At 38.0% G+C, this 27,200-nt stretch overlaps 1 protein-coding gene across 4 annotated transcripts in view; it reads left to right on the top strand.

Moving 5' to 3' along the window:
* The window catches only part of ASAP1 (ArfGAP with SH3 domain, ankyrin repeat and PH domain 1), a 722,698-nt gene that overhangs the window by 460,586 nt on the left and 234,912 nt on the right, over positions 1 to 27,200 (top strand). For all 4 annotated transcript variants that reach the window (XM_053715362.1, XM_053715363.1, XM_053715364.1 and 1 more), the window contains 2 exons: positions 23,871 to 23,945; positions 24,045 to 24,094. In XM_053715362.1, coding sequence (XP_053571337.1) covers positions 23,871 to 23,945; positions 24,045 to 24,094 — 125 coding nt within the window. The remainder of the gene's footprint in view (positions 1 to 23,870; positions 23,946 to 24,044; positions 24,095 to 27,200) is intronic.

Below are 27,200 nucleotides of genomic sequence, written 5' to 3'. Positions count from 1 at the left end.
TCCACCATGGAAGCTACCTTTGAGACGAGACCTTCTTGTTCAAGGTCCGTTCGAACATCCGAATCTGGTCTCACTCCAGCTGACTGCTTGGAGATTGAACGCTTGATCTTATCGAAGCGAGGGTTCTCAGATTCTGTTATCGATACTCTTGTTCAGGCCAGAAAGCCTGTAACTAGAAAGATTTACCACAAAATTTGGAAAAAATATATCTGTTGGTGTGAATCTAAAGGATTCCCTTGGGACAAGGTTAAGATTCCTAAGATTCTATCCTTCCTTCAAGAAGGATTGGAAAAAGGATTATCTGCAAGTTCCCTGAAGGGACAGATTTCTGCCTTGTCTGTGTTACTTCACAAAAAGCTGGCAGCTGTGCCAGATGTTCAAGCCTTTGTTCAGGCTCTGGTTAGAATCAAGCCTGTTTACAAACCTTTGACTCCTCCTTGGAGTCTCAACTTAGTTCTTTCAGTTCTTCAGGGGGTTCCGTTTGAACCCTTACATCCCGTTGATATTAAGTTATTATCTTGGAAAGTTTTGTTTTTGGTTGCAATTTCTTCTGCTAGAAGAGTTTCAGAATTATCTGCTCTGCAGTGTTCTCCTCCTTATCTGGTGTTCCATGCAGATAAGGTGGTTTTACGTACTAAACCTGGTTTTCTTCCAAAAGTTGTTTCTAACAAAAACATTAACCAGGAGATTATCGTACCTTCTCTGTGTCCGAAACCAGTTTCGAAGAAGGAACGTTTGTTGCACAATTTGGATGTTGTTCGCGCTCTAAAATTCTATTTAGATGCTACAAAGGATTTTAGACAAACATCTTCCTTGTTTGTTGTTTATTCCGGTAAAAGGAGAGGTCAAAAAGCAACTTCTACCTCTCTCTCTTTTTGGATTAAAAGCATCATCAGATTGGCTTACGAGACTGCCGGACGGCAGCCTCCCGAAAGAATCACAGCTCATTCCACTAGGGCTGTGGCTTCCACATGGGCCTTCAAGAACGAGGCTTCTGTTGATCAGATATGTAGGGCAGCGACTTGGTCTTCACTGCACACTTTTACCAAATTTTACAAGTTTGATACTTTTGCTTCTTCTGAGGCTATTTTTGGGAGAAAGGTTTTGCAAGCCGTGGTGCCTTCCATCTAGGTGACCTGATTTGCTCCCTCCCATCATCCGTGTCCTAAAGCTTTGGTATTGGTTCCCACAAGTAAGGATGACGCCGTGGACCGGACACACCTATGTTGGAGAAAACAGAATTTATGTTTACCTGATAAATTACTTTCTCCAACGGTGTGTCCGGTCCACGGCCCGCCCTGGTTTTTTAATCAGGTCTGATGATTTATTTTCTTTAACTACAGTCACCACCATATGGTTTCTCCTATGCAAATATTCCTCCTTAACGTCGGTCGAATGACTGGGGTAGGCGGAGCCTAGGAGGGATCATGTGACCAGCTTTGCTGGGCTCTTTGCCATTTCCTGTTGGGGAAGAGAATATCCCACAAGTAAGGATGACGCCGTGGACCGGACACACCGTTGGAGAAAGTAATTTATCAGGTAAACATAAATTCTGTTTTTATACAACTTTCTAATTTACTTCTATTATCTAATCTGTTTTATTCTCTTGGTATCATTTGTTGAAGGAGCAGCCGTGCACTACTGGTTTCTAACTGAACACATGGGTGAGCCAATGACAATCAGTTTATATATATGCAGCCACCAATCAACAGCTAGAACCTAGGTTCTCTGCTGCACATTAACTTTTCTAGATAAACATTTCAGCAAAGGATAACAAGAGAAAGAAGCAAATTAAATAATAGAAGTAATTTGGAAAGTTGTTTGAAATTGTATTCTCTATCTGAATCATGAAAGAAAAATTTGGGGTTTCATGTCCCTTTAAGGAGATATAAAACCCCTAAAAATATTTTGTGATTCAGACAGAGCATACAAGTTTTAAAAAGTTTCCAATTTACTTCGGTTATCAAATTTGCTTTGCTCTCATCATATTCTTTGTTGAAAAGATACCTAGGTAGGCATCTGGAGCACTACATGGCAGGAAATAGTGCTGCCATCTAGTGCTCTTGCAAATAGATAATATTCTTGCAAAACTACTGCCATATAGTGTATGTCCCTGCTTTTCAAAAAAAATAGCAAGAGAATAAAGATAATTTGCTATTAGAAGTAAATTAGAAAGTTGTTTAAAATCACATGTTCTATCTGAATCATTAATTATTATTTTTTTATATCCCTTTAAAGTAGTAGCTAGTGCTACTGCTATGACCCAGCAGCAGCACAAAAAAATATAATATATAAATATGAATTTATATTTATTAACAAATATTAATACATATTTTAACTGACAATGTCATTGCTATGCTACTATTGACTAGTGTGAATTTGAACTAAGAATTTTGACTAAAAAAAAATGCACAGGACCAAAACAATTTGTTTCCACCTTTATTCTCAAGGTACCGTGCATTTGTTGGTTCGTTTTTCATTATAGTGAGTGCTAGTTTATCATTTTCAGATTAATGCAATGAATAGCAGAATTCATTTATTTCTTTTTTTACATTAGTATGAATCAGAATGCACGTGTCTAATAGTTCTAGCTGTGCACAACATACGTAGCTATCAACTCCTTCACAGACACTACGAGCAAAGTTTGCACGTGGCGCCAAACTTGGTGTTTAAAATATTTAAAGCACTTTTTTTTAAATAAATCTCATGCACATTAGTATGCTAGGGCTGTTTTGTTCCATAATACTACAATCATTTTATGTCCCTTAATGGAGATTGTTTTACAGCTAATTACCCAATGTATACGTTGTACATTATAGAGCTAAACCAACACAAAACACATAAAATGATATATATGTTTAAAGTGCAGATGCTAAGAATGATTTCCTGACTACTGTTCATCAATGGCTAAAAGGGACATTATAACAAACTAGAGCAGGTAATTTCTCCACTAGTGACCCTACAATGATATATAAAAATAAATGTACAAAAAATCACAATAATAAAATAGTGATAAAATAAATGTGAAACAAAGGTAGAAAAAAGTTCAATAACAATGGAAGGCTATGTCCATTCCTGAAAGAACTTTCTGATGTCTTGAATCTTCAATGGGTCATTTGTTAGAGCTCATACAAGCTCTATATGATGCGCACACCTACTGGTAGGCAAACAGTATCCCACAGCGTGATTGGGTAAGAAATATTTATTAAAATGTTAAAATACATCACAAATGCTCAGTAAACAATAGTATAAATGGATCCCGAAGGAAAACAGTCAATACATACTGTCTAGAGTCAACCAAACCACTGGATGGATGTTGATAAAGAGCAGAAATTAACCGCTTGCTAACCACTATCCTCAACCGGCTAGGTTATGCTCCGCCCTGAGAGACACTGGCACGTTTTGACGTAGCAAAGTTATAAGTTCCAACGTACATTTCGCTGACCAACTTGCAGCTTTGTCAAGGAATGTAGTGCGCATGTCCATTTCATCCTTTATACAGCCTATTGCTAATGAACCGGAAGTTTATGAGGAATTTTTCACCATTATTGTTTCAGGTATACATAGATCCAGAATGGCAATCTGAACCATGCATTGGAGATTTGATACATAATTTATAATATATTGAAACATTTGATATACTGTATATGGAAACATTTGTCAAGAATAAAACAGAAACGATATTGTATACATCGTGAACAGATCTGAATTCAGGCAGTGCAGTACAAATACATATTTGTCAATATATTACGAGCTGAATATATCACAAGCTTAATTTCTCATAAAAAGAATGAAATAACAATAACATTAATACTGTCTTCACAGTTAAGGGCATGATGTATAAAACCTTTTCTCATATATGTATATATAGATACAGATAGCTTATATGTTATATAACCTAACAGGGAATATTGTAAAACATAAATTGGGAAGACTTATAGAAAGTGATGGACCTCAAAGTCCTTATTTAGACTGTTGGGTATGAAACTATCCATAATATTGATCCACTTCATCTCCATATGGCCCAAAGCATTCTGAATGTCCCCCCCTCTCCAATTAGGCTCCACCTTGCGGATACCCAAAAACTGTAATTCTGCAATATATCTATTGTGTTTATAATTGAAATGGGCAAAACTGAGTGATTGAGAAAACCTTTTGCGATGTTATAAATATGTTCGTTTAATCTGGTTTTCAATAGTCTTGATCACACGAGCAGCGTAACATATAAATGACATTCTTGCTGTTGCACGTGATGAATTGATTTATGTCATAACTTTTTTTTGCCATCTCTAGAATGGAAATTATTAGTGATTTTCGGTAATTGTTTCATTTGTTTACATGCATTGCAATATTGGCATCTTCTAAATCCCATTTGGGAAGGAAGTAGCCAATTTTTGCAAGTCTTTGCTTTGTGTGTTATGTTGGAATATCAAAATGTTTGCCAGGTTCTCTCCATATTTACTACTGGCATATTCTTCTTAAATTTAAGCAAGTCCTTCCTATCTAGTTTAAATATTTCCTCAATAACATACTACAGGGAGAAACTGTCCCTTTGGTATGTTATTTAACCAATGTCTTGGATGGCAACTGTCTGTATCGATATAATTATTTATATCTATACTTTTAAAATAATTTTTAGTTTTTAAAATATTATCTTCAATGTAAATTTCCAAATCTAGAAATTCCATTTTAGCTTTTCTATATTTGCACATTAAATCTACTTTGAATTTGTTCCCTTTTAAGTCTCTCATGAATTCTAGCAATTGTGCTTTCCTGTCTGACCATATCATAATTAGGTCATCTATGTAGTGATGATAGGACACCAGATATTGTGCCCTGGATGACTTATATATATATTTTCCCAGTTTGCCATTTATAAATTGGCATAACTGGTCTTAAATCTGGTGCCCTGTACCCCCAATATGTAAAAAATAATCATTGTCAAACCAAAAATAATTAGTTTCGAGGATAAGTTTAATGCCCTCCAGGATAAATTCTAGTTGTTTAGGGTCTAAGGTCTCATCCTTTGCTAGAATATTTTTTACAGAAGCTATACCCAATGACTGATCTATAATGGTGTATAACGAGAAAACACCGCTTGTGACCAACCACCAAGACTTATCCCATTCTGTGTGTTCCAAGATATTCAAAATACTGATGGTATCTTTTTAAATATGATTTCATACTTTTAACATAAACCTGAGGAAATTGGTCAATATAAAAAGAAAGATTGCTGGTGAGGGAATTGACACCCGACACAATGGGGCGGCCGTGTGGATTCTGTAAATCCTTATGGATCTTTGGTAACACATAGAATGTGGGTGTCCTGGGAGATCTCACATTAAGAAAAGTATGTTCCTTCTTATCTAAGATGTTATTTTTTTAATGTTTCTTTGAGATCAATTTTTAGATGGATTTTTTTTCACGATCTCTTAATATATTTCTTTCTTTTGGTATTTTTTATGTCTATTTTCAGTCTATCCACATTATTTTTCATTTCCCATATATGAAATAATTTTTTGTTCTAATATGTTGACTTCCTCAAACAAAAAAAAGAGAGAAATTATAGAACGAACACTAACAATAAAAATCAATTTAAACCAGTTTTTAAAGATCCCACTATACAAAAAAATTGTAGAAAAAACAAACTAGACAGAAACCTACTACACTAACTGGGAAAGAAAGAGAGGATTATTATTATAAGAACAGATACACTGATGATTGCAGTCATAAGTGACATTATCCACAAACTAGAGAAGAAAATATTTGGCAACAACTTAAAAATCCATTTAAAACTTCTAGAGTACACTATCAGAAATATTTCAACACTCATAACAGATTTAATGATTTGGCTAGATATGAGTCTGAAGATGAGGAGGTTTTTTTAGACACAGGAAAAAGAAGGTACACGAGGACAGATTCAGATCTATTCAACAACAAAAAATCAGAACCAAAGCTAATCAGGAGGTTAAAGGTATTTTCAATCTATCCTCCACTAAATTAACTGATACTCAAACATCGGTTCTAAATAGAGGGTTACATTTTGCATCTAGTCAAAGAATAAACAAATTTGACTCATATATTGGAGTACAAAAATGTATCAGGAATTTATGTCTTAAAACATATTTTGCCAATAATCCTATCATAAAACACAATCCTATGGAACCAACAGATCCAATTTTAATCCGGCACACTATAAATCGGCTCTTATGGAAACATTTTTAGAATTAGTACATAGGGACATCAATAATTTAAAAGTCAAATATAATTCTAATTTGTCAAAGTATGAACAACTAGCACTCCAACAGTTAAAGGACAATAAAGAAATTGTCATCAAGCCCGCTGATAAAGGCGGAGGTACTGTTACAGTAGATAAGCAACAGTATCAGGCAGAATGTTACAGACAGCTGAATGACTCCAATACCTATACAAAATTTACTTCCAATCCATTTATGAAATTCAGAGATAGACTAGATAAATATCTCAAAGAAGGATTAAAAAAACCCATCTAAAATAAGAAGGAACATACTTTTCTTAATGTGAGATCTTCCAGGGGACCCACATTCTATGTGTTACCAAAGATCCATAAAGTTTTACAGAATTCTCCCGGCCGCCCCATTGTTTCGGGTGTTAATTCCCTCACCAGCAATCTTTCTTTTTATATTGACCAATTTCTTCAGGTTTATGTTAAAAGTATGAAATCATATTTAAAAGATAGCATCAGTATTTTGAATATCTTGGAACACACAGAATGGGATGAGTCTTGGTGGTTGGTCACAAGCGATGTTTCCCCGTTATACACCATTATAGATCAGTCATTGGGTATAGCTTCTGTAAAAAAATATTCTAGCAAAGGATGAGACCTTAGACCCTAAACAACTAGAATTTATCCTGGAGGGCATTAAACTTATCCTCGAAACTAATTATTTTTGGTTTGACAATAATAATTTTTTACAGGTTGGGGGTTCAGCGATGGGCACCAGATTTGTGCCCAGTTATGCCAATTTAAATATGGCAAACTGGGAAATAAATATATATATATATGAGTCATCCTGGGCACAATATCTGGTGTCCTATCACCTCTATATAGATGACCTATTTATATTATGGTCAGGCTGTAAAGCACAATTGCTAGAATTCATGAGAGACTGGAAATATAGTAAAGCTAAAATGGAATTTCTAGATTTGGAAATTTACATTGAAGATAATATTTTAAAAACTAAAAATTATTTTAAAAGTTTAGATGTATATAATTATATCGATAAAGACAGCTGCCATCAAAGACATTGGTTAAATAACATACCAAAGGAACAGTTTCTCCATCTTAGGAGAAATTGTAAAGATACAGATAAATATCAAGAGCAATCTCAAATTTAATAAAAATGTTTTTAGAAAAAAACTATTCTGAATCCAAGTTAGATGAAAAATTTGAGGAAATATTGAAACTAGATAGGAAGGAATTGCTTAAATATAAGAATAAAGAATATTCCAGTAGTAAATATGGAGAGACCATGGCAAACATTTTGATATTCCAACATAACACACAAAGCAAAGACTTGGGGGAAATTATACAGAAACATTGGGGAATCCTCTCCAGAGACTTTGGTTTATCAGGGTTCTTTGGGGATGGTCCAAATATAATTTTTAAGAAAGTTCCTAATCTTAAATATCAGTTCTCTAACAATCTTACCAAGGGGGATAATAAAATAAGCAAACATTGTCTACTTCCTTCCCAGATGGGATTTAGAAGATGCCAATATTGCAATCCATGTAAACAAATTAAACAATTACCGAAAATCACTAGTAATTTCTATTCTAAAGATGGCAAAAAAAGTTATGACATAATTAAATTCATCACGTGCAACAGCAAGAATGTAATTTATATGTTACGCTGCTTGTGTGATCTGATTTATATAGGACGTACCTCAAGACTATTGAAAACCAGATTAAACTAACCTATTTGTAACATCGAAAAAGGTTTTCTCAACCACTCAGTGTCCACCCATTTCAATTATAAACACAATAGAAATATTGCAGAATTACAGTTTTTGGGTATCCGCAAGGTGGAGCCTAATTGGAGAGATGGGGCTTTCAGAATTATTTGGGCCGTAAGGAGATGAACTGTATCCATATTATGGATAGTTTCATACCCAACAGTGTAAACAGGACTTTGAGGTCCATCACTTTGCATAAGTCTTACCAATTTATGTTTTACAATATTCCCTGTTAGGGTATATAACATATAAGCTATCTGTATCTATATATACATATATGAGAAAAGGTTTTATACATCATGCCCTTAACTGTAAAGACAGTATTAATGTTGTTATTTAATTCTGTTTATGAGAAATTAAGCTTGTGATATATTCAGCTCGTTATATATTGACAAATATGTATTTGTACTGCACTGCCTGAATTCAGATCTGTTCACGATGTATACAATATTGTTTCTGAATTAAATTATGGGGACATAGGAGCACCACCCAAAGGGGGCTTAAGTGTGCTGATGGAAAAGCTGAGCCCAAAGAGATTATCAATATGAGTGTATAATGGCCAAAAAACAACACATAGTACTGGATTACTAAAGAGCGTAGAAATAACACATAGTACTGTATTACTAAAGAGCGTAGAAATAACACATAGTACTGTATTAACCCCTTAATGACCACAATGTACCCTGTATGTCACACTGGTCGTTAAGGGTTTTTTCAGGACATAACAGCACAAGTCTAGTAAGAACACACTATTAATGCACTCCCTCCAGCAGGCTTTGTGGAATAGAGCAGTCTCAACGCTGGTGGCAAGACCGCACTATAAAACAATCAAGTCCCAAAAAAAGGCCAGTGACATACAGGGTACGTCGCTGGTCCTTAAGGGGTTAATAACACATAGTACTGTATTACTAAAGAGCGTAGAAATAACACATAGTACTGTATTAATTAAACATAATACTGTAATTATAAGGAGCGTAGAAATAGGGTGAAAAATACAGACAATAAAGAATATATAAAAACATAGGTTGTATATAAAAACGGTTTTAATCCAAGGAATATATGGAACAAGATAGCTAGAACTATGTGGCAATCTAGCAGAGTTATTCACAATCTAGAGTAAAATGTTTAAAAGCAACGGTGAAAAACATATGTCAAACATATGACAAAATAAGGGTATAACAAGAAAAAGTATTATGTGTTATTAATACAGTACGATGTGTTGTTTTTTTGCCATTATACACTCATATTGATAATGTCTTTGGGCCCAGCTTTTCCATCAGCACACTTAAGCCCCCTTTGGGTGGCGCTCCTATGTCCCCATAATTGAATTAATTTATTCTTCTGTATGACCCTGTTAGGTGGCCGTTTTTTTTTTTTTTTTTATGAAAAAAAGTTTTTATTGATTTTTCAACAGTTTACAAATTACAAGTAGCAAATCAGACCAACCACATTACATTCTCAAACATTTTACAATTCTTCTTACCACCATCTGAGATGACCAAAGGTACTTAGCCCATTTGGAGGAGGACCCGGCCAGTGAAGATACTAGTGTATTCCCTGAGCAATTTATCTGAAATCCTGGCCCCTGCCCAAGGGAAGATTGGATTCGACTTTATGAACACAAAAAAATAAATAAAAAAAAATGTGGAAATGTGCTGTGACTCACCCAAACTAACTGAGCAGGAGAGGAGATGGCATGGACCATGTCTGATGCCCCCATCCCATCCACCCCCATCCCTTTTATTTATTTCTGGCCTCACTGTACATTATCCAGGGTTCCCACATTCGCAGAAACTGTTCTTTATTATCTAATATATCTGCAGAGGCGCTGCTCATTTGATAATATTGATTAATTTTGTTCCTAATTATCAGAAAAGAGGGAATCATGGTCTTCCAATACCTTGCAATGGTTATCTTAGTTATAGTGCAAATCAGTGCCACTAACTTATTTGCTCTTGGAGACAAGCCTGGAAGAGGTTCGTGTAATAATGCTTGGGTTGGGGTTAAATTAATCTGCTTGTCCATGACTTCACTAAGGAGTGCTGATGTTTGGGACCATATGTGTGATACATGGCAACAGTACCACCACATATGTGCATATGTTCCACTTTCAGTGCATCCCCGCAGACAACATGTGTTTGCCCGCGCTGAATACAATCTTGAAGGATGGAAGAACCATCTATAAGCTACCTTAATAAAATTTTCCTTCAAGTGTGCACAGATAGAGAAAGAAGTGCCAGATTTTAAAATATCGCACCACCTTTCAGCGGTCCAAGTAAAATTAAACTCCTCTTCCCATTTAACCATAAACGGTAGTTTGCTCAGCTTGGGTGGGATGTTAAGCGTATGTATAAGTTAGAAATTGCCCCCCTCATCCTTTCCGCGGCTAAACAGAGTCTCTCCAAATAGGAGCTAACGGTTAATTTATTGTGTCCAAGAACTTAATTTACTCTTGCTCTTAATTGGAGGTAGTGAAGCCAGCTCACTCTCTCTTGTCTATTTAGTTCAGTATATTGTTGAAAGTTTATTAGCTGCGTACCTACAAGAGCATCCGCAATCCGATATAAGCCCTTATTTGCCCATTTCTCTTGTGTGACCTGGTCGTAATTAGTAGATAGTGTCACCAAGGGGGTCGCTTTCGACCCCCTCGGTATCAAAGAGTACTTGGATGTTAGTGTTTCCCATAGGGTCAACGTGTGTGATATGGTGATAAAGCTTCTCCAATTAGGGGGCCTATCCTTTTTAGCAGTCCATAACAATTTATATATAGGGTGTATCCTCATCATATCTGATTCTATTTGAACCCATTGAATCCTGTCTAACTGGTTATGCCATAATGCAGATTGTGCCAACCTAGCAGCGTAATAGTACGCTGCCAGATCTGGCATTCCCATCCCTCCTCCTATTTTATGTCTAAGAAGTGTTTGTTTATTGACTCTGGATCTACCATACTTCCAAACAAACGCTACCAGATCTTTCTGAGTTTTCCGTAATATGGAGACAGGTATATTTATAGGTAAGGAGCGGAAGAGGTACAAACTTTTTGGTAAAACTGTCATTTTGATCGACGTTAGCCTACCATACAGGGAAATATTGAGCTTGTTCCACCTTAACAACAAATTTTTGATATGAACAAACATGGGAGCGTAATTTAATTTGTAGAGAAGGTCTAAATTATTTGGAATTATGATACCCAAGTACTTTATACCTTTATCAGCCCAATTAAAGTCGAAATTCAAGGTTAGTAGTTTTTTGGTATGTTCTGGGAGATGTGTGCTGATCGCTTCACATTTATCATTATTGATCTTGTATCCTGAAATGTCTGCAAATCTGCTAATGGTTGAATATACTAGGGGAAGGGAGATCATAGGTTTGGTAATAGACAAAATAACATCGTCTGCGAATAGGCTGATCTTGTGCTCTCTTTCACCTATCTGAATCCCGCTAATATCAACATTTTTCCTAATACTAGTTGCCAACGGTTCAATGCATAGGGCGAACAATAATGGCGACAAAGGGCACCCTTGTCTGGTTCCATTAAGAATTTGTATGGAGGAGGACTTATAACCCGCTATTTTTATGAAGGCAGAGGGGCTGGAGTAGATTGCCGAAACTGCCGTACACAAATTCCCTATGAAACCCATATTTTTTAACACCGCAGCTAGATACTTCCAATTTACCCGATCAAATGCCTTCTCTGCATCTAATGAAAGAAACAGAGAAGGCACCTTTTGCTTTGAGGCAAAGTCCACGAGATTTATAATTTTCCTAATGTTATCTGGGGCCTCCATATTGCGAATAAATCCCACTTGATCCTGATGGATAAGTTTTGGGAGAATATCGTTTAATCTGGTTGCTAAAATTTTAGTAAATAATTTAATATCTAAATTAATCAATGAGATAGGCCTATAGTTTTTACAGTGTTGTTTACATTTTCCAGGCTTAGGAATAACTGATATACGAGCTTCTAATAGTTCTTTAGGAATAGCTCCCCCTTCTAACATATGATTAAATATTTTAACCAAAATGGGGCTGAGATCCTGTACAAATGTTTTATAAAAGATACCTGAGTACCCATCAGGGCCAGGTGCCTTGCTTATCTTCAAGTTACGTATTGCTAGCTTAACCTCATGAATGGTTATTGGCGAATTTAGTTTATCTAGATCTTCTATAGCTATCTTAGGCAAGTTACATTCCTGTAAAAATTCATTTGTTTCCTTATCCAATGTGTTAGGATTTTTGAGTGAGGGCAAGGCATAGAGTTTCTGGTAATACTGAGCAAAAGTGTCAGCAATGAGCTTTGGGTGATTCGAGATCTGCCCATCATTCTTTTGAATTTGTGGTACCGAGGACGTCCTAGTTATTTCTTTTAATTTAAGTGCTAGTAGTTTATCAGGTTTATTAGCTTGTATAAAGTATTGGGCATCAACAAGTTTTAGGGACCTGGCAGCCTCCTTTGTCAATAATTGATCCAGAGCATATTTTTTCTCCCCCAATAATTTTAATGTGATGTTATCATGTGATATCTGGTGTTGTGATTGCAGATGTTTGATCTCATTTCTAAGGTTTTCTAGTTGTGCCAGATAGGCTTTATTCTGTTTACTAGATTCTTTTATCAAAATCCCTCTGGTGAAAGCTTTTAGGGCTCCCCATATATGTAAAGGGTTAGATACTGAATTATGGTTAAGTGTCAAAAAATGAGAAATTTCCGTCTGTAAATTCTGCGTAAATAGCTTATCTCTAAACAATGTCGGGTTTATGGTCCAGCTCCTGCCCCTATAAGGGTCAATTAAGCCTGTGAGCTTTGTTAGTACGACGTTGTGGTCTGACCACGTTGCCGTTATGATATCAGAAGCTAGTATTAGGGGGGACATGATCTGACTAACTAGAATATAATCTATTCTCGAATATACATTGTGTGGTGTGGAAAAGAATGAATAATCTCTTACTCTTGGATTGATATATCTCCAACTATCCACCAAATTATGGTCAAGAAAAAAATCATAAAGGAGCTTTTTGGGAATTTGAGAGGACCTCGTGGATGGGATCACTGACTTATCTAGATCAGCGTTAGCTACTAAATTAAAATCTCCCCCTATGATTAGGCAAGATTTCTTCCAAGTGATTAATAATTTTCCTATCTTGGACAAAAATGAAGCCTGAGATTCATTAGGTGCATAAATGTTCCCAAGTATAACATGTGTGTCGTGTATTCTACCCTTAACGATAATATATCTACCTGTCTTATCAATAATTACCTCATCTTCTTTAAAGTTTAGATCTGAATGGACCAGGATAGATACCCCGCATTTCTTAGATTGGCAAGTGGCATGAAATTGAGTGGGGTAGCTTTTATCCCAATATTTTGGAGTTTTTACTTTTGTGAAATGGGTTTCCTGCATAAGGATTATATGGGCCTTCAAAGATTTATATGTGTCCAGTGCTTTACTCCTCTTGATATTAGAGTGTAGCCCCCTAACATTATGTGAGACTATATTAATAGACATTTCTTACCTATAGATAGAAAAAGAGAAAGAGACAAATAACAATTCTGGAAACCTAAACTGAAACACTCACCAAGTGTTGTTCGGCCAGGTCCCCCTCCTTGTATGGGTGCAGAGCTGTCAAACCGGCCCAAAAGGGCACAAATATGTTGAAATATACCTCTATGAAATGTACAAAACGCTGAAGTGGAAGAACAGTTAACAGTTAGTCTGAGCAATAAAAAATCAAATAACAGTTGACCTTGTTCGGTCTGAGCTAGGATCCAGGATCCTGAGATGCAACATAACTTAGCAATAACAAATAAAATAACAGAAATAACAAACATATAGAACCAATATAACAAAAGAAACTTCGGGCATACAAAATTAGCATATGAAATTAAATACCTATCATCATGGTATTTTAGCTAGAATCGAGGGTGGATCTCTTAACTCTGGACTTAAATTAATAACCTTAATTATTTAATAACATACTCAAATGAAGTCCAGTTCTGAAGACATATCATACTTCAGGCTTGCTCTCAAAAAACAAAAAATCGAGCCCCCTTTGATGCACATATCTCTCCTTAGGGAGCATGTGAGGTTACAGTTAAGACATGGGCTATGATTCTGTAGGTCAAGTTGGACTCTCCGGCTCTTGGTTTCGCTTCTTGGTCTTCCCATTCTTTAGCGCTGGTGTCCAGGTTCGTGTCAGGGCTTTTCTCTGCTGCTTAGGAGATTGAGAAGGTGTATCGGATGATTTATCAATATGGAGCCTGTTTAAAATCGATTGTCCTTCTTCAACTGTGACACAGGAGTATGATGTTTTGTCCACTGTAAAAGACAACTTAAAGGGGAATCCCCATCTATATTTGATCTGAGCATTGGCAAGGGCTGCTACTATTGGCTTGAATTCCCTTCTTTTTTTCAAAGTGATAGGGGATAGGTCTGCAAATATTTGGATTTTGTGACCCTCAAAAGTGATCTCTGGAACTCCCCTCACCACTTGCATAATTCTGTCTTTGATATGGTAGTAATGGAGTTTTGTTATCACATCTCTGTGGGCTCCAGGAGTTGGAGGTTTCACCAATGCTCGATGAACTCTGTCCATAAGAAGGAATGATGCATCTTCCTCTGGTAGTAGTTGTTGAAAGATCTGTGTGATTATGTCTTGAAGATTATTATACTTTTCAGGTAAGTTGCGTATGCGAATGTTAGATCTGCGAGATCTATTTTCCAGATCTTCCAGATGATCCTCTAATTTTTGTATTTGAGCTTGTTGTGAGCTCACTGTAGCTTGTAGTTCTGGGATTTCTTCCACTATTTCATCAACTTTATCTTCAATTGCTGAAGTTCTCTCACCTATATCAGCAATATCTTGTTTCAGCTCCGAAAGAGCCGCTCTCATTTCTTCATGGAACAATTGTTTTATCTGCTTTAATAGAGCCTCATTTGAGGAGGTTGACTTTTGAGAGAAAGTGGGGATATCCCCTGTATCTTCTTCTTGTTCCATCTTTTGGGATAGGTCCAGCAGGGCCTGTTTCTTTTTCTGTTGTGATTTGGACAAACACTCTTTAACAGATTGTGTGCGACTTTTCTGTGGGAGGTGATGCAAGGTAGAAAAAGAGTCTTATACTCTTCACAAATGAAAAATCAACGATTAGATCTTTAGCTTTTTAGCTGTTGTGCTTCAAAATCTTATCTCCCTAGTGGTCGCAAAGCCACCCTGAATGCCTTGATCTGTCAGAGAGCCACCCTTCTTCTCTAGTTTATTTAGACATGCCCGAAAAATTCCTCAATTATGTCATTTAAGCTTTCACTGTACTCATCTGTGCTTGAAAATAAAAGGGGTTTACCATGCGTAGAACAATTCTGATAGGGTGGGGGGGATCAGGGCCTGCAATAGTACCTCTTCTGTATTTCCCGCTGTCCACACTTCATTAGACAGTAGGATAAGAGGTCAGCGAGTGGAAATAGCCCTTTTCTATATTCGGTCACCCCCTCAGAAGTCTATTAATCAGGAGTTAATCACATAGGAGAAAACATCAAAAGTCTCTATGTTCTAGGTTTTGGTGTGCTTTTAATTAACACTCAGCTCCCCAGGGCAGTTTGTCCTCACAGGACCATCACGGGCAAGGAACTTTGGATATGACCTACCAGCAAATTGGCTGGCAGGAAAGGGATGAGGAGAGAGTGCCAATTTTTACTGCAGAAAAATAACAGCAGGCGCCTGTTGGTTATGGCTGAAATAAACTGTTTTAAACTGTTCCGGTTCTTCAAGCTGGCTTTTAATGTCTTTTTTCTCCATGAGAGGTTATAGCTTAGGTTATAGCTTAATTCTGAACCCAGATTATATATCCAGCTCTGAAACTATTCTTACAGGTGTGCAGACAGATATCGATGTTTTGCAAATTAATATAGCACTTCAGGGTCACACTCCCTGTTTATTTCCAATTATATATAATGTCTCTCACATCACCAGATTATATTTTATAGTTATAGTACATCTGTCCAGTTAGTGTATGAGTTGCAGGGTGCCAAATCAGTAAAATTGTACCTGTAAAATGGCGATTCGCGCCAAATTCCGTTTTTTCCCCTTTGGTCTTCTATTGTGGATTTAAGCAGGTCTTGTTGCTCAGATGAAGTTGTTTGCTTGCTTGAACACCTAGTCGTGGCCGGTATTTTGACCTCAGGGATATTTCACTGCTTTCACTGCAACTTTCCGGTCCGGGATAGGCCGCAGCCTGGGACTTTCCTAGTTTTCTCCTGGAACTCAAGTCCGGATCGATTTCCTCCTTCTGAATTTTTGCAAAAAACAGGTAAAATATAGTTGTCCCAGCTGAGGGCACTACCCAGTGCCTAAGGATGTCCTTGGTAGACTTCTGAGATAACTTTTATGCCAGTTTTTAAGCTTTTTTGGACCAGAGCTCCACACAAACACTGCTGCCTCTATGGCTGGCTAGCTCCGCCCTCTAGGTGGCCGTTTTTTATAGTGAGTTTGTGTGCTTTGCTCTCCTGGCGCTGACTACTAACCATTTTTATTTTACAATATCATTACTGTTTTATTCCTGACAAATGTTTCCTTATATCATAAATCATGTATCTATTAATTTCTATGTTGGCCTTAACAAATGTTTCCATATATTCTAAATTATGTATCAAATCTCCAATGCGTGGTTCAGATTGCCATTCTGGATCTATGTATACCTAAAACAATCATGGTGAAAAATTACTCATAAACTTCCAGTTCATTAGCAATAGGCTGTATAAAGGACGAATTTGACATGCACACTACATTCCTTGACAAAGCTGCAAGTTGGTCAGCAAAACGTACATTATAACTTTGCTACGTTGAAACGTGCCAGTGACTCTCAGGGCAGAGCATAATCTATCCGGTCGAGGATAGTGGTTAGTAAGCAGTTCAGTTTCTGCTCTCTATCCATATCCATCCAGCACTCTGGTTGACTCAGGACAGAATGTATTGACTGTTTCTTCTGTTATGTGCGATCAGTCCACGGGTCATCATTACTTCTGGGATATAACTCCTCCCCAACAGGAAATGCAAGAGGATTCACCCAGCAGAGCTGATATAGCTCCTCCCCTCTACGTCAGTCCCAGTCATTCTCTTGCACCCAACGACTAGATAGGATGTGTGAGAGGACTATGGTGATTATACTTAGTTTTTATGACTTCAATCAAAAGTTTGTTATTTTACAATAGCACCGGAGCGTGTTATTACTTCTCTGGCAGAGTTTGAAGAAGAATCTACCAGAGTTTTTTACTATGATTTTAACCGGAGTAGTTAAGATCATATTGCTGTTCTCGGCCATCTGAGGGAGGTAAAGGCTTCAGATCAGGGGACAGCGGGCAGATGAATCTGCATTGAGGTATGTAGCAGTTTTTATTTTCTGAATGGAATTGATGAAAAAATCCTGCTATACCGTTATAATGACATGTATGTATACACTTCAGTATTCTGGGAATGGTTTTTCACCGGAACTACTCTGTTAAAGGTCACTAATCCTTTTAATAAATATTGTCATGTTAAACGTTTTTGTAGAATCGTTTACATTGCTGAGGTACTGAGTAAATAAATGTTTGGGCATTATTTTCCACTTGGCAGTTGTCTGCTTTAAATTGTGACAGTTTCGTTTCTCCTCACTGCTGTGTGTGAGGGGAGGGGCCGTTTTTGGCGCTCTTTTGCTACGCATCAAAAAATTCCAGTCAGCTACTATTATATTTCCTGCATGATCCGGTTCACTGACAGATCTCAGGGGTCTTCAAACTTCTTTGAAGGGAGGTACATTCTCTCAGCAGAGCTGTGAGAATTTTTATTGACTGTGAATAAAAACGTTACTCTATAATTTTTTATGTCAAATTTAGTTATTTACTAATGGGAACAAACCTTTGCTAAAAGTTGTGTTATTTTACACTTGATGCTATAACTGTTTCAGTTCATTATCTCAACTGTCATTTAATCGTTTAAGTACCTCTTTGAGGCACAGTACGTTTTTGTTAAAAAAGATTATAACCAGGTTGCAAGTTATTGCTAGTGTGTTAAACATGTCTGACTCAGAGAATGATATCTGTGTCATTTGTTCCAATGCCAAGGTGGAGCCCAATAGAAATTTATGTACTAACTGTATTGATGCTACTTTAAATAAAAGTCAATCTGTACAATGTGAACAAATTTCACCAAACTGCGAGGGGAGAGTTATGCCGACTAACTCGCCTCACGCGGCAGTACCTGCATCTCCCGCCCGGGAGGTGCGTGATATTATGGCGCCTAATACATCTGGGCGGCCATTACAGATAACATTACATGATATGGCTACTGTTATGACTGAAGTTTTGTCTAAGTTACCAGAACTAAGAGGCAAGCGTGATCACTCTGGGGTGAGAACAGAGTGCGCTGACAATACTAGGGCCATGTCTGATACTGCGTCACAGCTTGCAGAGCATGAGGACGGAGAGCTTCATTCTGTGGGTGACGGTTCTGATCCAAACAGATTGGATTCAGATATTTCAAATTTTAAATTTAAATTGGAGAACCTCCGTGCATTACTAGGGGAGGTCTTAGCAGCTCTCAATGATTGTAACACCATTGCAATACCAGAGAAAATGTGTAGGTTGGATAAATACTTTGCGGTACCGGCGAGTACTGACGTTTTTCCTATACCTAAGAGATTAACTGAAATTGTTACTAAGGAGTGGGATAGACCCGGTGTGCCGTTCTCACCCCCTCCAATATTTAGAAAGATGTTTCCAATAGACGCCACTACTCGGGACTTATGGCAAACGGTCCCTAAGGTGGAGGGAGCAGTTTCTACTTTAGCTAAGCGTACCACTATCCCGGTGGAGGATAGCTGTGCTTTTTCAGATCCAATGGATAAAAAATTAGAGGGTTACCTTAAGAAAATGTTTGTTCAACAAGGTTTTATATTGCAACCCCTTGCATGTATCGCGCCGATTACGGCTGCGGCAGCATTTTGGATTGAGTCTCTGGAAGAGAACCTTAGTTCATCTACGCTAGACGACATTATGGACAGGCTTAGAGTCCTTAAACTAGCCAATTCATTCATTTCGGAGGCCGTAGTACATTTAACCAAACTTACGGCTAAGAACTCTGGATTCGCCATACAGGCACGTAGAGCACTGTGGCTAAAATCCTGGTCAGCTGATGTTACTTCTAAGTCTAAATTACTTAATATACCTTTCAAGGGGCAGTCTTTATTTGGGCCCGGGTTGAAAGAAATTATCGCTGACATTACAGGAGGTAAGGGCCACGCCCTACCTCAAGACAAAGCCAAAACTAAGGCTAGACAGTCTAATTTTCGTCCCTTTCGGAATTTCAAACCTGGAGCAGCGTCAACCTCCACTGCACCAAAACAGGAAGGAGCTGTTGCTCGTTACAGGCAAGGCTGGAAACCTAACCAGTCCTGGAATAAGGGCAAACAGGCCAGGAAACCTGCTGCTGCCCCAAAGACAGCATGAACCGAGAGCCCCCGATCCGGGACCGGATCTAGTGGGGGGCAGACTTTCTCTCTTCGCTCAGGCCTGGGCAAGAGATGTTCAGGATCCCTGGGCGCTGGAGATCATATCTCAGGGATACCTTCTAGACTTCAAATTATCTCCCCCAAAAGGGAGATTTCATCTGTCAAGGTTGTCAACAAACCAGATAAAGAAAGAAGCGTTTCTACGCTGTGTACAAGATCTGTTATTAATGGGAGTGATCCATCCAGTTCCGCGGTCGGAACAAGGACAAGGGTTCTACTCAAACCTGTTTGTGGTTCCCAAAAAAGAGGGGACTTTCAGGCCAATCTTAGATTTAAAGATTCTAAACAAATTCCTAAGAGTTCCATCGTTCAAAATGGAAACTATTCGGACAATCTTACCTATGATCCAAAAGGGTCAGTACATGACCACAGTGGATTTAAAAGATGCTTACCTTCACATACCGATTCACAGAGATCATCAACGGTATCTACGGTTTGCCTTCCTAGACAGACACTACCAGTTTGTAGCTCTTCCATTCGGATTGGCTACGGCCCCAAGAATCTTCACAAAGGTTCTGGGTGCCCTTCTGGCGGTACTAAGACCGCGAGGGATTTCGGTAGCTCCGTACCTAGACGACATTCTAATACAAGCTTCAAGCTTTCAAACTGCCAAGTCTCATACAGAGTTAGTTCTGGCATTTCTAAGGTCGCATGGATGGAAAGTGAACGAAAAGAAAAGTTCTCTTTTTCCTCTCACAAGAGTTCCATTCTTGGGGACTCTTATAGATTCTGTAGAAATGAAGATTTACCTGACAGAAGACAGGTTAACAAGGCTTCAGGATGCATGCCGTGTCCTTCATTCCATTCAACACCCGTCAGTAGCTCAATGCATGGAGGTGATCGGCTTAATGGTAGCGGCAATGGACATAGTACCTTTTGCACGCCTACACCTCAGACCGCTGCAATTGTGCATGCTAAGTCAGTGGAATGGGGATTACTCAGATTTGTCCCCTACCCTGAATCTGAATCAAGAGACCAGAAATTCTCTTCTATGGTGGCTTTATCGGCCACACCTGTCCAGGGGGATGCCATTCAGCAGGCCAGACTGGACAATCGTAACAACAGACGCCAGCCTGCTAGGTTGGGGCGCTGTCTGGAATTCTCTGAAGACTCAGGGATTATGGAATCAGGAGGAGAGTCTCCTTCCAATAAACATTCTGGAATTGAGGGCAGTTCTCAATGCCCTTCTAGCTTGGCCCCAATTAACAACTCAGGGGTTCATCAGGTTTCAGTCGGACAATATCACGACTGTAGCTTACATCAACCATCAGGGAGGGACAAGAAGCTCCCTAGCAATGATGGAAGTATCAAAGATAATTCGCTGGGCAGAGTCTCACTCTTGCCACCTGTCAGCAATCCACATCCCGGGAGTGGAGAACTGGGAGGCGGATTTCTTGAGTCGCCAGACTTTTCATCCGGGAGAGTGGGAACTTCATCCGGAGATTTTTGCCCAAATACTTCGACGTTGGGGCAAACCAGAGATAGATCTCATGGCGTCTCGCCAGAACGCCAAACTTCCTCACTACGGGTCCAGATCCAGGGATCCGGGAGCGGTTCTGATAGATGCTTTGACAGCACCTTGGAACTTCGGGATGGCTTATGTGTTTCCACCCTTCCCGCTGCTTCCTCGATTGATTGCGAAAATCAAACAAGAGAGAGCATCTGTGATTCTAATAGCGCCTGCATGGCCACGCAGGACTTGGTATGCAGATCTAGTGGACATGTCATCCTGTCCACCTTGGTCTCTACCTCTGAGACAGGACCTTCTGATACAGGGTCCATTCAAACATCAAAATCTAACTTCTCTGAAACTGACTGCTTGGAAATTGAACGCTTGATTTTATCAAAGCGTGGTTTTTCTGAGTCGGTTATTGATACCCTGATCCAGGCTAGGAAGCCTGTTACCAGAAAGATTTACCATAAAATATGGCGCAAATACCTATACTGGTGCGAATCCAAACGTTACTCCTGGAGTAAGGTTAGGATCCCTAGGATATTGTCTTTTCTACAAGAAGGTTTAGAAAAGGGTTTATCGGCTAGTTCATTAAAGGGACAGATTTCAGCTCTGTCCATCTTGTTACACAGGCGTCTGTCGGAAAATCCAGACGTCCAGGCCTTTTGTCAAGCTTTAGCTAGGATCAAGCCTGTGTTTAAAGCCGTTGCTCCGCCATGGAGTTTAAACTTAGTTCTTAACGTTTTACAAGGTGTTCCATTTGAACCCCTTCATTCCATTGATATAAAATTGTTATCTTGGAAAGTTCTGTTTTTAATGGCTATTTCCTCGGCTCGAAGAGTCTCTGAGTTATCAGCATTACATTGTGATTCTCCTTATCTGATTTTTCATTCAGATAAGGTAGTTCTGCGTACTAAACCTGGGTTCTTACCTAAGGTAGTTACTAACAGGAATATCAATCAAGAGATTGTTGTTCCATCCTTGTGTCCAAATCCTTCTTCAAAGAAGGAACGTCTTCTACACAATCTGGATGTAGTTCGTGCCCTCAAGTTCTACTTGCAGGCAACTAAAAATTTTCGCCAAACTTCTTCCTTGTTTGTCGTTTATTCTGGACAGAGGAGAGGTCAAAAAGCTTCTGCTACCTCTCTCTCTTTTTTGCTTCGTAGCATAATACGTTTAGCCTATGAGACTGCTGGACAGCAGCCTCCTGAAAGAATTACAGCTCACTCCACTAGAGCTGTGGCTTCCACTTGGGCCTTTAAGAATGAGGCCTCTGTTGAACAGATTTGCAAGGCTGCAACTTGGTCTTCGCTTCATACTTTTTCCAAATTTTACAAATTTGACACTTTTGCTTCTTCGGAGGCTATTTTTGGGAGAAAGGTTCTTCAGGCAGTGGTTCCTTCTGTATAATGAGCCTGCCTATCCCTCCCGTCATCCGTGTACTTTTGCTTTGGTATTGGTATCCCAGAAGTAATGATGACCCGTGGACTGATCGCACATAACAGAAGAAAACATAATTTATGCTTACCTGATAAATTCCTTTCTTCTGTTGTGCGATCAGTCCACGGCCCGCCCTGTTTTTTAAGGCAGGTAAATATCTTTTAAATTATACTCCAGTCACCACTTCACCCTTGGTTACTCCTTTCTCGTTGATTCTTGGTCGAATGACTGGGACTGACGTAGAGGGGAGGAGCTATATCAGCTCTGCTGGGTGAATCCTCTTGCATTTCCTGTTGGGGAGGAGTTATATCCCAGAAGTAATGATGACCCGTGGACTGATCGCACAACAGAAGAAAGGAATTTATCAGGTAAGCATAAATTATGTTTTTCCTACGGGATCCCTTTGCACTATTGTTTACTGAGCATTTGTGACGTATTTTAAAATGTTAATAAATATTTTTTACCCGATCACGCTGTGGAATACTATTTGCCTACCAGTAAAAAGTAGGTGTGCGCATCATATAGAGCTTGTATGAGCTCCAACAAATGACCCATTGAACATTCAAGACATCAGAAAGTTCTTTCAGGAACGGACATATACTTCCATTATTATTGAATTTTTATTTACCTGCAATGATATATGTTTAACCCCTAAAAATGGGTTAAATACATAGTTAAAAGTACCACATTGGAGCCAGAAACTGCCGGCAACCCAATCAGTAGGATTAGTCCCACAGATGGGTCTTGCAACTACTGCTGCTAATTGGGACACTGGCTGTGTCTGCTCATGTCCAGCAGTGTGGTGTGGCTCATGAGAAGAACTTTAAATATGTGTTTAACCATTTAGCAAACAATGGATCTGACTCTCTAATCACTATGGAATGATGGATGCTAACTTTTCCTATTAGACAGTTACTCATTGGCACAACCTGAACACTGAAATGTGCAGTAGAGCTGGGGTATTAGCACACTGTTTGCATAGCACTTCAGAAAATAATGTTTACCAATAATTTAATGGAAAACTAAAAAATATAGAGTTACATTTTTATGTTTTTGTATTTCCCACATTTATTGATGATTTGCGGATTAGTCAATTTTACAAGCTGAATCACTGATACATATTAAAGTTATATGAAACCCAAACATTTTCTTTTGTGAGTCAGACAGAGCACACGATTTAAAAAAAATAAAATTAAAATGTATTTATATTATAAAATTTTATTTGTTCCCATGGTATCCTGTGTTGAAGAGATACCTAGGTAGGCATCTGGAGCAGGAAATAATGCTGCTCTCTAGTACTCTTGCAAAACTGCTGCTATATAGGGCTCCTAAGCTTATGCCCCTGCTTTTCAACAAAAGATACCAAGAGAATGAAGAAAAAATATAATAGCAGTAAATCCGAAAGTTATTTCTAATTGTATACATCATTTCCTTTTTCCTCCAGCTCCAAGGATTAAGCCACAATGTCATCTTCACATTGGACTCACTTTTGAAAGGTGATTTGAAAGGAGTAAAAGGGGTAAGTTGTAATTAAATTACATTTTGTCAGATGTTTTAATAAATCTTAAACCAAGTTGAATTGTAAGCCTCATTTAATAATGTATTTATTTTATTTAAGGACCTCAAAAAACCTTTTGACAAAGCCTGGAAGGATTATGAAACTAAATTGTAAGCATTACATTGAATTGTTTCTTGTGTATGTGTTTATTAAATAAAGTTACTTTCATTCAAATTTGAACTATTCATAATTTGAGCAAACATTTGAGCTAATTTGACAAGCAGACAAGTGAATTTGTATTGTGTGTACTTTAAGCTTCGTTTGGCATGTGATCAAGAGGATTCTAATTTCCCATTCAGCATTCATGAGTCTTGGCTGATGTTCATGTTGTCTGCTTAAGCATTTGGCTTCAGGAAATTGTGTGATATGATTAAATATTGCATCTAAATAAATCTGTATTGAAACAAAAAAAAAAAAGGTGTGAGCACAGCAGACAAACAAAATATCACTTTTTTTGATTAAAAATAATCTTACCTGTCAATTTCACAATTTAAATATTTGTTGTGTGATTTTGACATCATGAATTCTGACACCCTGATCTGATGATCATTAATTCTTACTATCCATGCTGAGAGAGTTCAAAGATACTTGTTGCAATTAAGGTACATTTATGTCACTTTAGATTAATATCCACTTGAATTCAACTATCCTAACACAGGCCAAAATTTAAAAGGCCATTATAGTCAAAAAAATTACACACTTTTATATGTTTAGACTTAAAGGGACAGTTAACGCAAAAATGGTTATTGTTTAAAAAGATAAATAATGCCTTTACTAACCTTTTCCCAGCTTTACACAAAAAACATGCTTATATTAATATACTTTATAAACTTTAACCCTCTAAATTTCTGTCTGTTTCTAAGTCCCTACAGACAGCCCCACGATCACATGCTTTTGTATTTGCTTTTCAAATCAAGGGAAGCTAGTTCATGTGAGCCATATAGATAACATTGTGCTGACGCCCGTGGATTCTAACAACACAGCACTAATTAGCTTAAAAGTGAAGGTAAACTTTTGCGTTTTTGAAAGCAGTATTATGTTACCCATGTACTACATAGTAAGATCGCTAATTTTTCATAACATATTAGTATATATACACATGTATAACCAACTGTTTTTATCAACGTTCTCGGCCGGTCTTAGCTCCTCCCTACATGTATTTCCTGGTTTCTGACTATCACGTATAGAGCGGTCCCACCCGCTCTATACGTATTTGAAAAGCGCGTTCACGATTGAAGGACAAATTGCGCATGCGCACATCTCGCCGTACATTCCAATTGCACCACGGTAAAAAACACAACTTACTATTGCAGCGCTCAAGTGAAGTGTAGCAAAACAGGTTGTAGCCACCGATACTGTTGCAAATTGCTTCTAAATAAAGTGCGTTATGAAGATTTATACTTAGGATGAATTGCGCATGCGCTAATCATGAACGAGCATGGCTTGGAAGGGAGAGGAATATATAGCCAACGCATGCGCAGAACGTCCAGAAATGTAGTGACGTCAAATGACGGCCGCCTAACGGCCAGACCTTTGATTGGCTACTTGAAGAACGTGACCGGACTGATAAAAAAAAAACAAAAAAAAAAAACGGGCTGTTTATATAACGAGTGGAATTGGATAGAAAAACGGCGATAACTAGGTAAATATTTTAAAATACAAAAAATGATGACTTAAAGTATCCTTAATTTGCTTTGGATTTGCATTTAAAATTATCGCACCTTGCAAAGTTTACCTTCACTTTAAATGCAAGTCAATAGATAAAGTCATGTGATCAGTGGGCCGTCAGAAGATGCTTAGAAACAAGGTGATCGCCGAGGTAAAAAGTGTATTAATATAACCGTGTTTTCTGTGCAAAACTGGGGAATGGGTAATAAAGGGATTATCTATCTTTTAAAACAGTAAAAACACTAGCTCCCGCAAAGGGTGTAAACACATAGTAGAATACTGCTCAATCAGCAGCACTGGTCACACAACATTGTATTACATGTGGCGCTTACAGGCGGACAGGTTCTCTACTTCAGAACTTGTCCGTCTGCAATCCGGATAAAGTTTCCTCATAGTGTAGTATATCTTATGGCCTCATAAATCAAATCAGGAAGAATATAACACACTTGAACTCACAAAATTGCAGCAACAAAGGGTGTATACAAAAGCTGCTAAGATCTTGTGGCTTCCAAATGCGTAGTATCAGTTAGTTGGGTAACTGTGAGATTTTGTTTTCACCCTCTGGTACACATTTTGTATACTACCTAATTTTATTAATGAGAACATACAATATATTAACTATGTGGTGCCTCTTCTTTGATTTTATTTACAGAATTAAAGGGAAATGGAAACTCCAAAATGTTCTTTAATGATTCAGATACAGCATAGCAATTTAAACAACTTTCCAATTTACTTCTTTTATCTAATTGGTTTTATTCTCTTGGTATTCCTTGTTGAAGGAGCAGCATTGCGCTACTGGGAGCTAGCTGACCACATTAAGTGAGCAATAAGAATAGGCAAAATAGGCAGCTAGCTCGAAATAGTGCATTGCTGCTCCTGAGCCTACCTAGGTATGATTTTCAACAAAGGATACCAAGAGAATGAAGGAAATTTGAAACTATAATTAAATTGAAAAGTTGTTTAAAATCGTATGCTTTGTATGAATCATGAAAGAAACATTTTGGGTTTCATGTCCCCTTAAGTATATTCTAGTTTCTACAAGGGATATCATTACAAATCTAAAACGTCATGGTCTTTGTGTACAAACAGAAAAACGAATTAAAGATAAGTAGCATTCATGCCTATGAGCCCGCCTTATTTACAAGTAAACACAAAAGCCATTATCAAGTGAACATTCATTTATGAATAAATGAGAGAATCCCTGAACCCATCCAGATGAAAAGGAAGGACTGTTCAGTCTGTTTGCCAGACAAATACAAATGTACAGATGGTGAATAGATGTTTTCTCAGTCAGACAGGGCATACAATTTTTAAAAACTTCCCTATTTGCTGCTATTATAAAAGATTCTTTGTTCCCATGATGCTCTCTGTTGAAGAGATACCTAGGTAGTTATCTGTAGCGCCAAATGCAGGACATAGTGCTTTCATCTAATGCTCTTGCAAATGGATGCAATTCTTGCAAAACGTTTGCCTTATAGTGCTCCAAACATGTGCACGCTCCTGAGCTCATGTCCCTACTTTCCAACAAAAGATACCAAGAGTACAAAG

This window comes from Bombina bombina, chromosome 5 (assembly GCF_027579735.1).
Source record: "Bombina bombina isolate aBomBom1 chromosome 5, aBomBom1.pri, whole genome shotgun sequence".
Lineage (NCBI taxonomy): Eukaryota > Metazoa > Chordata > Amphibia > Anura > Bombinatoridae > Bombina > Bombina bombina.
The sequence above is the reverse complement of the archived record's forward strand: the minus strand, read 5'-3'. Positions and strand labels throughout refer to the sequence as shown.